The sequence below is a fragment of the Mytilus galloprovincialis genome, chromosome 9 (assembly GCF_965363235.1).
Source record: "Mytilus galloprovincialis chromosome 9, xbMytGall1.hap1.1, whole genome shotgun sequence".
Classification (NCBI taxonomy): domain Eukaryota; kingdom Metazoa; phylum Mollusca; class Bivalvia; order Mytilida; family Mytilidae; genus Mytilus; species Mytilus galloprovincialis.
The window spans coordinates 47,407,660-47,423,475 of record NC_134846.1 but is presented as its reverse complement, the minus strand read 5'-3'; the positions used below and the strand labels follow the sequence as shown (position 1 = coordinate 47,423,475).

Sequence of the window (15,816 nt, the reverse complement as noted above, 5' to 3'; positions counted from 1 at the left end):
TGAATCCAGTGGTGTAATTATTATTTTTCTAGCTTCTATGTACGACCTATAAAATGAAAAGGCAAGTTACTCATCAATAAATTTATACACATTTTACACACACAAAATGACACCTGTGTTGAATTTACTTGCATGCAATATTTTGAACATCGAAAAAAGACAGGCATTATGTGTGTTAACCAAATTGATATCATTGTGTGAAAAATCTACACGAAAATCCGTATTTTGGTGACATAAATCAATCTTTTTTTAAAACCTGGTCTGTTAATGGGTCGGATGTATAAAACCCGGTCTGTTAATTGGTCTGTTAAGAGTTATGAATGACAATAAAAGTATAATTTTATTACTATATAGTGTGTTAATTTGGTAGGCTCAAGACGAGCGGCTAAAATATACGGAAACAACACTTGAGCAATGGAACATAAACTATATACGGAAACAAAACATGAGCAATGGAATATAAAATATACGGAAACAAAACACATGAACAATTAACAATTTAGGCAATGAATATTGAAAATTAATAAAAGTGGTTTCAAAAAGTGTTAAATTAGAGTAAAATTAATTTTATCCGAGAATGGTCGCATATATTGTGTGGATTCTGTTTTATTGTCATGAATGACACCAATTTGTCATCTACATTGGTGACCAGTATATAAATCAGAGATTAACGTCGTAATGTAACTAAACATCAGTAAGTAAAATATATTGGGATGCCTAAATATATAGAATAGAGAAAGAATAATTAATGAGTAAGATAAATAAAATGTATAGAAAAGTAACATAACAATTTAAAGAATACAGAAATAATCAACACCCCAATCCGGACCCTCATGGTATACACGAGAATCTGGATGGAGATACAGAATATAAATAAAAGATAAGGACAGTAGAGAGTGATGCATTGCTAAAAAAGAGAGAAAAAAAACAATAATTGTTTAAGAATAAAGACATGAAACCACCCTGGGTGTTGAAACAGTAACGGATTGCGATGTACTCATATTGGTAACAAATGCTTGAAGTTTACATGTGGACACTGACTGCAGTTCTCCACTGCACATATGTTGAAAAGGAACTAAACGGAATAACATGAATTTAAACTTAATACAACCAAATGTAGCTGCATTCGCTCCTTTCCATTTACTTCTTTAGAATGATTTATAAACAACAGATGATTAAGTAATAGAAGAAAAGAACCAATTGGATGATACTGACGAATTTGGGTTAAACGTCCAGTGACAAATATCATGTGCATATGAGAACGACAACACGTTATAAGTACCCTGTGTTGTATTAGAAAGACAAGTTCAGTCGGATTTGAGAACATGCTACTGTTTGCAGACACAAAAATTAAGGCTGATTGAAATCGTTAATAATAAATTCATGCATATTCCAGCGGCCAACCCAGATCACGCTATATTGAAGTGACACACTCTTCAATAAAATGCAAAGAAAGTCAAAACAAAAATGCGTTTACTGGAAGGATAGTGCTGCACCGTGTTATCATTTTTTTTTACTCAAGAATCTCTCATTCTTAACTTTTTCAATGAGAAAATATAAAGGTAGCAAAACTATTTTCGTGGCTAAATAACTCTTAACTGACACAATTTCAATTGTCCAATCCATTAACAGACTTTATAACCCATAATTTTCACTAAAACGTGGTATTACTCACGTTATATTACAATTATGAAATATTTACTAATGTCAATTTATATGCAAGAACCAAAGTAGTAGTTTGTGTCTTTTAAATGATATCTAAAATTGTTTGTTTCGCCTTTTATCAAATAAATTGCTATGCGTGTAGTCATAAATACTACATACTTGCGCGACGCCTTTTACTTTTACTGAAAACTGCGTAGACTATGAAATGTTTTTAAAGGTGGAAAATGTTCTATGATAGATATCATTTTGTCAGACACTTTTCTTTTTTTGATTTGATTCTTATAATATGCCAAAAATCTGTATATTTGATAGAAATTAACATTAAATTGTGCGTTTTACTCTGAACAGACGTATAGCCAACCCGATTAACAGACCAATCTCCCATATAGCCGCATACTCAATATAGATTAACCGACCAATCTCTCGGCTAGCCGAGTGTCGGCCGTGATATATGTAATAGGTAGGATCGGTTGGATAAGACAAAAAAACTATCGTTTGAAATTAGAAAATCCTTAAAAGAACGGCCACATTTGTCAAAGGGTCGTAATTTGTCTAAAATATAAATTTAATATCAAAATGTCTCATTTAACGAAGCACTGACTACTGTTCAGTCGACCAGCAACAAACCCGCGTGAGACTGGGTGCGTTGGTGCAATGCGGTACATTCGAGACCAAATTGAAGAATGCCAAGTACATGTAGTTGTATGAAGTAAATCGTGTATGAATTAACATAACATCACACAAGAGCTTAAACGGAATTAGATGATACATTTGTCACTTGATTTCTTATGAAAGCCGAGGCTCTGTGTATGTGCATGCGCTTGTAATAGAAACATTAACTGCTTAATGCCCTTCAATGGCGACATTATGCAGAACTTAAATCGAATATATCAAATAAACGACACGCTTGAAAAGAGCAATATTACTATATATAGGAAGATGTGGTATGAACGCCAATAGAACAACTCTCCATCCAAGTCACAATTTATAAAAGTAAACCATTATAGGTCAAGGTACGGTCTTCAACACAGAGCCTACTAATTCGTTTTCGGCTCTCCCTTGACACCATTTGCGAATAACGTATTGAGGAACGATGATAGTCTGTCGGAAGGGGGCGATAATAGGCTAACCAATGTTAAGGGAGAGCAATATCTCTTGATCTTAAAAGACACCCTTGTAGATTTAAAAAAAAAAAGACTGATGTCGTTTCCAAATCCATAATAATAAAAAAAAAATATGTTTAAACTAAAAACAATTAAATTCAAATATAGAAAAAAATTAGTTGACTAAATCTTAGTAAATTTACAATGCCTCCACGTCACAGATAAAAGTCAGATTGTGAAGGTCCTCGGTTTGGATGAAAGATCCGACATAAGTCCTTACATATTAGATAAGTTTTGATTGATCTGACCCAGGAATGGTGAATAATATTTTTGAGAAAGACGAGCTTTCGAGCTGGTTATAGATGAGTTTAAATCTGCATTACTTTTTGCAATATTCGGTCTAGAGTGGTATTTACAGATCGTAGTTCTTTTTTATTTTTTGTTAGCTTTGTATTTTCTGATGGAGACTCAAAATAAAATAATGCTGCTCGAGAGAAAACAAAATCATAACATCACGCCTCTAACAACAATGAAAAACTCCTGGTAAAAAAGCATGTCTTAGCACGCGTACAATATGTATGTATCTACATGTCCCAAGTCAGGAGCCTGTCATTCAGTGATTGTCCTTTGTTGTTGTGTTACATATTTGTTTTTCGTTCATTGTTTTGTTCATAAATTAGGTCGTTAGATATTTTGTTGGAATTGTTTTACATTGGTCATTTCGGGGCCTTTTATAGCTGACTATGTGGCATAGGCTTTGCTCATTGTTGTATACCGTATGGTCAATTTCTGTGTCATTTGGTCTCTAGTGAAGAGTGGTCTCATTGGCAATCATACCACATCTTTTTTTAATCAATCAGTCTTCCGTGCACAGAAACCTTTTCATTGCATGTCTAAACCATGTGTTGTAGAGCAAAACATTAAAAAAAAATGTCGTAAAAACAAATTTCTTACTTAAACAAGGTCATATAATTTGGGAAGTAATGTTAACCTAATACCTGCTATACTATGCAGAAAACTAGTTCAGGTTGCCATCGCTATTGTTGAATAATTAAATGCTACATGATTACGCAAATGCGTAAGACAAACGAAAGACAGAACCGTGTTTACGGAAGAAGTATGTATAATTCGTTCCAAGCACTCACTGTTTGAAAATGTCTTAAAATATCACAATACTTAATATCATGTTATTCAATTTACGCATTAACAACATTTTACTGAAAAGACGTGTTGTATTATGTTTTTACGAGAAATATTGTATGAACAAAGAAAAAGATGATGTTACTGACGACTGTATTTTTTACATAGTTTGTCTTAAACCTCGTGAAAGTCAACTATACAAACAGTGAACAGAGGTGGATTCAGGGGGTTTTCCAGGGGGGAGCGTCCCCACTTTTGTTGGGAAAATGTGGTTTGTCGGGAATCACTAAAGCATGGCTGGAGCGGACCTTCTCTTCGGCAGTCAGAGGGCCCTCTTGTGAATATTTCTAGATCCGCCACAGAAAATATATTTCTGCCAACTGTATAAATGTTGAGAATTGTATACGGCTTTTGAATTTTTTGTGAAATTGAACTGGAACCGAGTTTGAAATTGATTTTTCACTGACAAATTTTACATGGAGCAGGACTGCAGCGGGCCCCCTCGTAGGATTTCAGTGTCCCACTCCCCTAATAAAAATTTCAAGAACCGCCACGGAAAACATGGACATGCTAACCGTATAAATATTGTGAATTATATACGACTTTTGACTTATATATAGTCATCAGTTGTGAAATTGATATGGAAGTGAGTTTGAAATTGAATTTTCACTGACAAATTTTACAAATATATATATATATGTCTTTTTGTTATGTTCAGTATCACTGATTGCATATTGAGACTTTGACCCAATCGTTTACCTTGCCTTGTGAAATTTTCTAAATTTTTTTTATTTTTATTGTGCTGAAATCATAGGTAAGGATTGCAGGCGAACGTTGTTCCAGTCGACAAATTTGAGACTCGATAACGGCCGTCTGATTAAGACATTTCAAAAATTAGGTGTTTACCTCTATTTTTAGTCCTCTCTACATATATCGATATAATATTTTGTTATGCATGTAAGTATATAAAGATAAGTTATAAATTACATGTATTGTATTTCAGAATTATGATGCGTTCCGTTTTCCTTTTTTTTTATTATTATTTATCAACGGCCTTTGGATTGATCGGACTTGAAAATTCACCAAAAATAAAATGAGTTTTCGCCTCTGTTTTAAGTCTCAGACTCTGTTTTACCACATATTTTGAATATTTTTACCATCTGAAATTGCATATCATTTGATTGCTTAGTTCTGGTTTAAAAACCTTTTACCTATTGGAACTTTCCTGAAAACTCATGACAGTTCACCGCCAGTGAGAGGTACAAAATTCAGGGGAGGGGGACAATATAAAGCATAATATTAATAACGGCAAGGAACTTCTATCATTTTTAATGAGTTTTCTGTTATCTTTTAGCCATCTTAGGATAATTATACCGTGCTTAAAATATTTGGTATAAGTGTAATAGGTAATTATATGTTTTGTTGTATTTTATATTTATCTCGATTTAATTACAACACAAACTATAGATGCTGAAAGTATCACTATTATACATTTAATAGTTGTCTTTTCATATGTTAATTCATTTTGTTAATCATGCATGATATGACTGTCTTATGTCCTCGAGTTTCAATTTCATGTACAGCTTGGTCAGTAACTGTTGATGTAAAATACACTCAGATTCAAATTAAGTTTCCTGCGCACCAGGAGCATCTAACCTATACATACATTTACACATATCATATACTAGTACTGTTTCATTTCCACGTATATTATTCATTTATTGAGTTCTTTCTTAAAGAGAAATTTCTTTAAATATTCATATATAATACATTTTTTTGTTGTTGGAATAACCATGTTACATGCATAGAAAGTTCTTCTAATTTGCATGATTTTTAACTTATATTTCTTGCAAATTAACCGTTTGTAACGAATATTTTCTGAACTGTTAACATTATAATGCATTGTAATTGATTTTGATATCCAATTTAATTTCCATTTAACTTTTTTATTGAAAGTTAAAAACTATAAAATAATTTGGAATATTTTTCTCTTTTTACTTGTCATCATCCTCACGGAATTCCTTTAAGTCATATCGCTGAACATTCCTTCAAAAACTTAAGTAAATTCTTTCCGCCCTTAATTCGAACACCATAGCAATAAGGAATCTGAAAACGAGACAAGGTTCGTTATAATATATTCTTTAGTGAGCTAAATCAGCGTACATATATTCTATTCCTTATTATATATCTCTAGTTACATGTTATCGTCACTGACAAAAACAAACACAAGATAATATGTTCAGATATAAGATGATTTAAAACGTTGAAATGTGATGCCTTTTCCGTTTCAACTTTAAACTCGTATCAATGCAAGAAAAAGAAGATTTTAATTTGAAATATTAGAAGATACAGTTGCTTCAAATCACTGCTTAGTAAAAGGTTTTTTTGTCGTTCTGTTTCAGTTTTTTCTGGAATTTATCCAAACTTTTACGTTTTTGCTTATCAATTTCTTATCAATGGTTAAATTATCTTTTAACACCTTTGTAACAATGTGAATAAGTCTTAATTAGTAACCAATGATGAATTAACTGAATACAAAGGTGGGCGGAGTCATAAGTTACAATAGCCAAAAGAATTATTTATAGCGGTTGATTGATAACATTGTAGGCGTGCCTAATCATGGAGAGCTATTCTTACTGTTGAATTTGCGAGTACTACCTGCCCTATAGATTAAGATTCGTATTAATGGAATTTCAATATGATTAGAGAGAGGGAAAATGTTTCTTGAATTCACTTCTTGAGCAGAAAAATTGTAAGTCGCCATTTATACGAGTGGACTCGGTTATATGTTGTTGAGTTGTCTCTGAACTCTCTCGTAGCTTTGGAATATCGTTTGACTATAGACAACTAGCTCTGACAGTAATAAAGTGATGGATTTACGCTGATAGAGGAGATGATAAGATGATATTGAGCGAGAAACTATTAACAAAATGCTAAATTGTTTATTTAACCAATGTGTGGTAAAGTGAGAGAATCATAATACTACAAATTTTAATAATCGACTTGTGTTATAGATGAAACATAAATTTTAAAATACAATGTAAAAATTCTGATAATTTTCAGTAGTTTGGTTTGCTTGTGGATTATATTTTATCAAAATGAGATTATGGGTATTCAGAGCTTCCAGACTTGTTTCAAAAATGTTTAAAATATTGTTAATACTGTTGTGTGTATGTTTGCGGAATGTTTTAACAGGATCATATATGAATATGTTTGAAATTCAAAATACTCCACCAGATCCTTGTTATAACGAGCGGGGAGAGCCTACGTTGTGTACTCCAGACTTTGTTAATGCAGCCTTTGGAAAGGATGTTACAGCGTCAAGTATGTGCGGTTCACCGCCAACTCGCTTCTGTAAATCAACTACGGACAAAGATGGTAGAGTTGTCCGGAACTGTTTTATTTGTGATGCGAATCATCCAAAACGTATGCATCCACCATCATACTTAACAGATCTGAATAATCCAAACAATTTAACATGTTGGATGTCAAACACGTACGTACAGTATCCTCAAAATGTAACTTTAAAATTGTCTTTGGGGAAAAAATATGAAATAACATATATAAGTTTGCAATTTTGTTCTGCAAGACCGGATTCCATGGCACTTTACAAAAGCATGGATTACGGGAAAACCTGGGTACCATTCCAATATTATTCTAGTAACTGTAAGAAAATGTATTCCAAATCTCCAAGAGCATTAGTAACAAAAGCTAACGAACAAGATGCGTTATGTACTGAGGAATTTAGCAATATTGAACCCTTAACTGGGGCTCGTGTTGCTTTTAGTACCCTAGAAAAACGGCCATCGGCGTACGATTTCGATAACAGTCCTATTTTACAAGACTGGGTGACAGCGACAGACATCATGGTAGTGTTTAATAGACTAAATACATACGGAGACGAACACGACGACGAATCAGCACGGGAAAGTTACTATTATGCTTTGTCGGATTTTGCCGTAGGAGGCAGGTGCAAGTGCAACGGTCATGCATCTCGCTGCATAACAAATCGTGAGGGTCAATTTGTGTGCGATTGTAAACATAATACTGCAGGATCGGAATGTGAAAAATGTAAACCGTTCCATTTTGACAGGCCATGGGCACGTGCTACCAGCAGAATCGCAAACGAATGTGTCGGTAAGTACAAATAACTTGTAATTATTTTTTGCAGTATCTCTTTAGCAAATTATGTCATCAATTTTAACTATTTAAGTGTAGGTAAATACAACATTTGGCTTAACAAAAAGAGATACTATTCCTGCATGTTATAACGAGAAACCTGGTATTTTTCGTTAAAAATTGGTTTCTCCGATAACTTTTGTATCTTGAGACCCACAATCCATTGCTAATCTAAAAACTGTAGCTTGTTTACCATCAGAATTATATTAGGAGGATTCTTATACGATTAGCATGGACAAACAACATTTTTTCTCTCGATTTATTGCTGCAGCATGAATTTTCCGTTGATAAATGTACCTATTTAGATAATTCCGTTTTAACTAGCAAAGCAATTTTAAAGCAATATTCTATTACAATATAATGTATTAGTTTTTCAAAAATGTTTGAAATAGTGATGATATTTTAATGCAACAACGATAGATTTATGCCGAAACATAGATAAGGAATACATTAAAGCTAAGATAGGTTGCAGAATAGAAATGGTATCCAAAACCCACTGTTAAACGTTCTTAATAGATGCAATATATCACTTTCGTACTACGTAAAATTCTTAATATCTGACTGAAATTAACATTTGTTTTGAGGTTAAGAAATAAAAAAAAATAAATAATTTTTGATGGTCCTAGCAGGTGTTGGGTAAATTCCATACCTTTTGGCGGATACACATTTTTCAATTTTATGCTTTTTATTACTATTTTACAACTGTTTGATTGTATGCTAATTTTGGTGTACATTTACATTTTCAAATTATTAAATATTTCCATAAATTTCTAATAAAATCTACAAAGAAATAAATTAAGATTCCCATTATTGATACCAATCTGCTAAAGTATAGATAAATTCTTCACAATTCAAATGTCATTAACTCTTAATCGCTGAGAATGCATGTTAAACATTACGAAGATGTTTAATGCTTAGCTCATGCCACGTGTGCACACTTTGAAATGCAGTACACAAAAGTATTGTCTATATACCACCTATAAAGTTAAATTGATTCCCTGAAAGACATTCATGAGAAATTTATGTCCATTTTAAACAGGTCATAAATATTTAATGGTTGTTTAGACATTCTATAGACCATAAACACAAGTCAATTTTTATTCTTTATTGTCCCTGATATGTGAACTTTGACACCGTGCGCAAGTTTAAAGCTAGCGTGCATGTAAATTTCCTAAATGAAATGCATATTCGTATTTGACCTATGGTTATTTTTGGGGGAAGAAGGTTAAGAATAAAGAGTTTATTGAAACACTTATGCTTTTATTCTAAAAGAGAAGGTCAAATTAAAAATTTCAAGCATGTGCCCTATTAAAAGAACTTTGAAGATGTTGGAAAATTCTTAGATCACATTTCACATTTATGTTAATATCTTTGTTATTATGTGTCTTTTAATCGCCTGATACTGTGTCGTGCTCAACAAAATTATAAAATTATTTTCGCTGATTCATTTTTGCATGTTCCAAAACAATTACCCTAGTAGAAATATAAAATGGTTTTAAGCGCTCAATGAACATTTATGAACACATTGAAATATAATCCTAATAAAGTTCAATAAATGGTGTTTTATTTCTCATTATCTTTGCGATATTTAAGGATTTGTACGCGTTTACTTGTATTTTATATCTTATGTAAGACAATAATATTCGACCATCGCGATGGATGCCGTGGCTAAAAAATGTCGATGTTTTTCTCTATATTTCCCCTTCCATTGACATTTATACTTGTACGATTGGATACAATCAAAATATTTCAAAACTAACATACATGTATGTTCTTCTAATTTAACGATTTTACACATTCAGAAATTATACATAATACAAGATTGTTTATAAAACAATACATGCATTGACGTTTTTAATTATTATTATTTACTCATATTTTAATTGAGATAAAAATTATTACATGTATATAGTAACTCATGGGTGAGGTGTCACACGACTTGTTACTTCCATGCTTTTGATATTACAAAACTTTATGCAATTTATGTTATTTTTCTAAATAGAATTCTGCAAAAACGTTTTTACAAATACCATCATACTTCAATTCTGCACATCCGACAAATAATATTTCAGATAAGCGATCAAAGCACTATGCACGTGCAGTCATACCGATGGGAAAATACGCTCTAGAAATATACCGGAATTTCTCGTTTTCAAATTAGTACAGGGAAATTTGTTTTTAATAGGAATCGAGACTTAAGTTTGTCAGTTCTAAAAAGTGAAATAAAAATAAACTTTTCTATGCTCTCTTAATACCTTGTAATATTTTACCAGTTTAAAAGTATATGTTCGAATACTTTGAAGTGAACCATGCAGGTGTTCTATTCTTGTTTCATACTTCTTCGTCTTAGTTTATTTTCTAACCGCATAACTTCTTCGCTTATGTTTAGATAACTACATCAAGTGGCTTTTCTCAATTTCTATAGTATTAAGGAATTAAACACTTTCTTTTTTCACACATTGCATATGAAGCATAAGTTATATTTTTAATATAATAGAGAATAATTGCAAAGGGTAAATTTGACATTAATCTCAAACATAAATCGCAGATTTTTAATGAGTTTAGGATTATTATTAAATGTTCAAACTAAAAGCATTAATAAAGAGAAAAATGTGAAGGGTTGAGGGATTATTACACAATTAGGAAAAGTCGTATTTTTGGTCTGGTTAATGGGCTTATCACACCTGCTTTAATTGCAAAATAAACCTCCCTACATAGGTGAGATCATACTAATCGCTTTTTTTGGTCAGGTATGAATGAATGGAGGGTGTTTAACAATATCGTGGATTTTGATCCGGTTTACGTCTGTTTTAATTACTGGCTGTAATACCACCTTAGGTGACCACTTACAAGACTTACTTTCAAAATAAGTGTCAAAAGTATCACCCATGTCTTTTCAAATTTGGCCGTTAATGGGGTAATTAAGTGTCCGCTTAGGGCAAGTGGAACGTAATAATTTGTCCAAGTGATGAATTGAATTACAGCCATAATAGTTCTATCAGAAGCGAGAAATTGCGATAAAAATCGAGTTTCCAGTACATCAAAGCTCTGTTTAGATTGCTGGTTAATGATTATTTTCTCGCTTATGGATAGAAATCTTTAACGCATTCTCTAATCAGGTCCGTCAGCCTATTAAACAACGAAAATGACAAAAATAATTGTTCATAAGAAATATTTCTTAAGTCGTTTATCTGGTATAGAAAAATTATGTAACTTTTTTCCCTAAAGAACCAGAAAAGCAACCTGTCAAGAGAATTAAAAAAATATTGTGATGCTTTATCTGAATAGTATGCATTTGTTCCAACTTACTTCTGTTTGTGTATACCCGTGTTAAGTGCTACTAAAAATACGGTCAAGATATAAACTACTTTCATAATCTTTTTGTGTTATATGAAATAGTGTCTGATTACAATTACGCATAAAGTAAAATATCTCTAACGCAAATCATTGCGGACTTTTCGCTAACGTATTTGGGGAGGGAGAGTTCTTTTTTGTGAAGAGCACATACTATTCTAACAATTGAATTATTAGGCATGAGAATAGAGCCTAGTTTCAAATAAACTTTGTACAACGCCGATCAAACTATAGGCTTCCGATATGAACTTTAATTTTTTGAATACACATATTCAAATTTAACTGAATTATTTGGAATTGTTCTTATTCCTACTCTAAAAAAAAATGGAAATGGGCCACCTTCTCAATGTTGTAAAGACTTATTTGTCGTATATTCAATTTCTGAATTATTTAATTAGAATATTTTTAAAAGAACTATCATTTCAAGTAAAATTAAAATATACACGAAGAAAAACATTTTACTACCTCGAAAAGAAAGAACCATGTATTTAACCAATTTGAACCTTTCAAAATTTGAATTTAGAAAAGAAGTATAATTCACAACTACTCCCCTTAAATTGATCGAACGTGACTTTTCAAACTTTTTTGCTTTACAAATGTACTGGCTAAACTTGTTGTGGGAATTGAAGATATTTTCCAAAGTATAGATTTCTATTCATGTATCTGTTAAAGTAAATATCCAAGTATAAAAATTATAGAAAAACCTTAACGTGTAAATATTGACTTTTTTGCTGTACGGTTTCAATAGAGTGCCTATCTGTTAATTTTTATCATTGAACATATAATTAATTTTTAAAAGATCGGTTTATTCTCATTCAACACGAGAGTACTCATTCAAATTTAATTGACTGTATAGTAGCTATCTTTGATATAAATTTACATCAACAAATTTTTAACAAGTAACAAGAATCAACTGACTTAATTTGATATCTATATGACGAAGTTAAATGTATTTAATTCAAAAACATTTAAACTTGTACACATATAGTTCCCCGACTTAATTTACATAACGTGCTCTCGTGTACGATGACTTGTCTAATTATTGAAACGCTTAACTAAAAAATTACTATGATACTTATGTGATCCGGTCTTAATAACTAGCAGTGTGATGTTAGATATTCATTTTGAAGATGGTCGTTAATAAGACAGTAATATTTGTCACTGTCACTGTATGTTATAGGCAGTAAAAATCCTGTCATTCTCTGTTCTCGAATTAAGACTCCAAAGCATGGAACTTCAAGAATATAGAGCAGAAAGCAGTCATAAAATATTTATTCCTTTGGTATTTTAAATTTTTTAATTCGAAATTGTCTAACGGTCATCTACCCTGCACTTTTAAACATTTCAAATCAAATTTGACAATGGATTTTAATACATTCTGTAAAAAAAAACCACATGTACACGTTCTCCATGGCAGTTAGCGAGATGCATAAGCAACAATAAAATTCATCTTTACATTTGATAGATTTTTTTACAATTCAGTTCTATATACACAATGTACATTTTATGAGTAAGGAATGGTACTCATGGCAAACTAAAATAATAATCACTATAGAATATAACATTTTTGCATTTGTCATAAAACCAATTCATCAAAATGTCGGAAACCATTTACACAAAACTATACCGTTACATAATGATAAAATAATATAGACAAAGCTGCGATTACTGTATAAAAATGCCAATGTCTTGCTATTTTTAGACGTGTGATAATGGTTGTTACTGGATTGTTATTTTTTGCTAATTTCATTCCATCTGTTTTTCACTTATCTCAGTTAGAATTAATCGAGAAATGTGCGTGTTCATAACCCAACCCTAAGGAAGCACGTCACTATAGTATCTCTCCACCACAAGGGCTTATGTATGTAGTATAGAATCTGAATATGTAAAATATTTTTGACTGCTTAAATTTATCGAGTCTTAAATTCCAAACCATCTTATATATAAATAAGAGTTTTTCTATTACAGAACACGCGAAGAAACATATATACTCTCAGTTTATTACATAAAACGCCATAGTTATTCTTACGATTTGCCTTAAATCACTTTTACATCAGAATACAAACATTGACTTTTCATTGTAACATTTTATGAATTCACTATTTCCACTATATAAGCCTGGCTGTATTATGCACGATATAGAGAGAATGAGATTTCAAATAATATACAGATTTGTTCAAGTTTCTTACACTATTAATTGATTTACTTCTTACATAAAATATTTAACCATGAAACGGGAAGATTTCCTTAATGAAAATGAGATGGACTTTATATATATATTAATCTTGGAAATAAAATCCGTTTTAAACAAAAATTGTGGAGAGTAGTGTATGAGGTTATTATGTGTGAAATTATCTAAAACACTAGTCGATATGTGTACCCTTTCTATTATATTATTTTAGCATTACTTTGTTTATTCATTTATGTAGGTTCAAAACTATCATTGTTAATGTGTTTTGCAAAGAATTTAAGGCAAATCAATAGATGATCGAACAGTAGAAATATCACCAAACTCTTTTCGTTCAAGAGTGCTCAGCTATACAAAAGTTTCGATGCAAAATGAAGAAGGGAACATTAGAATGAACATGCAGATGAGGTGCATTCCTCCCAGTTAAAAATACATTATACATGTTCTAGTTACGAAACTTCTCACTTTGAGAGAACTAGATTTCGAGTACATCTGACGTTTTGTACTATTATCTTAGGTCTACAATGATGGTAACGCCCCAATCAATTTGTCTCTAGCTGAGAATACTAACTCCGATATTATGAACCATTGTTGTAAAAATATCTATTCATATCTAGATTCAGTTCAGGGGTGATCTCAGTAACCTTAGTAGAAATATTTAATGCATAGACATGTAGCGAGTAGATAATTTACAAACAGAAGTGTGTTAACTAAGAGAAGCAGATATTTTAACTGTTTTATTACTTTTATTTTCAACCAAATAAAAAGGGGGGGGGGGGTAATGTTTTTTGAAAGTTTACTGCAATTTGTTTCAGTTTTTTTTTTCTGTAATTCTTTATAATTATCAAGTTTGCTATAAATAATGTGTCTATTATCGAACGGTTTCCTTTGTAAAAACTAAACCAAAGCATAGAAAGGAAGATAACATACAAAAAATACTGAAGGAATTTCGACTCACAATCCATAAAAAAATACTGAAGGAATTTCGACTCACAATCCATAAAAAAATACTGAAGGAATTTCGACTCGCAATCCATAAAAAAACAACGTTTTTTGCATGCTTGTAGTCATTTAAAAATTGTGAAGATACACCGTGCCATTACAAGCATTTCGCTTATCAGTTTTGTTTTATTTTTTTCAATATTTTTTCTTAACTTAACTGGAAAGATCTGCCTGCAGTCTGTACAACACCTGCACGCATTCAGATATGTTCGTTTTACACGTGTTTACATGTTGTTTGTCTAATCAAACATCACTCTAAACAGGTGGCCTTGAGTACTCGTACTGATTTATAGTTTCAGGTTAAAAACAAAACAAAGAAATACAAAATAAAACGCATCATTATATTTTGATTCAAAATGGTTTATTAGAACCAAGACAAATATCTTGACGATGAGACATCAAGGACTCTTATTCAGACCTCTTGAAAGTTGACACGCGGTATCCGGGTCTGGCGTTAGCAGTGTGCGCATAAGGTGAAAGCGCCTAAAATTGTTAAATTGTTTCATTTTAAGCTGCATGTGGTGTTGACACAATGAGTGTATATAAACGTGGAGTATCATCTCCTTCACTATACTCTGTTGACCCAGACTTGTAAGTTTATTTGGTCGATATTATTTGATTGTATGTATTGAAGTATTTGACAGTTTAGTACCACTTTGTATTGATAAACCACCGTGTAAGGTGTTGAGTGATGTTTGATTAAGATATCCCACCATACGTGCCTTATCATCATACCAAATTTATACTTAACAAACAAATCCTGACATTAAACAACAACATAGTGTGGGATTTGTTTCACTTATTCTGATACAAAAACTTATCTTTATTTGAGAAGCACTTTCAATAGATTGTCATTTATTATCTTAAGAATGAGATCACCTATTCTTGATCATCCAAAATTTCATTCATAAAGATTGATGGGGTTTTGACCTTCCAGTTTTATAGGTTCTGTGATATGTTTGTATGAGAAGAGAGATGCTACCGTTGAATAATCTTGGCTAGCTGTTACAATGTAGGCCATATCAGAAAAAATATTTGTAATATCTGCCTGTTTTTTTTTGGTAAACAAGATATGAGGTTTATGTAAGTCTTAACTTACAGTTGTAGTGAAGTGAATGAATGATAAAAGAAATGTTACAAGATCAGAATTTATAGAACATATCTTTTAGTATGCAGGCGTGACAC

General features: G+C 31.7%; 1 protein-coding gene across 5 annotated transcripts in view; it reads left to right on the top strand.

Annotated features, from left to right (window-relative positions):
• The first annotated feature begins 6,553 nt into the window (after positions 1–6,553).
• LOC143045160 (netrin-1-like) overlaps positions 6,554–15,816 on the top strand; it is a 39,753-nt gene continuing 30,490 nt past the window's right edge. For 2 of the 5 annotated variants that reach the window (XR_012968892.1, XM_076217467.1), the window contains exon 1: positions 6,560–8,045. Coding sequence is in view for 4 of the 5 variants with exons in the window: in XM_076217467.1 (XP_076073582.1) it covers positions 7,007–8,045 (1,039 nt within the window). In the remaining variant the exon portion in view is untranslated. Of the gene's footprint in view, positions 8,046–15,816 lie in introns of all 5 variants that reach the window. The other 3 variants (XM_076217468.1, XM_076217471.1, XM_076217469.1) reach the window with 3 other exon arrangements.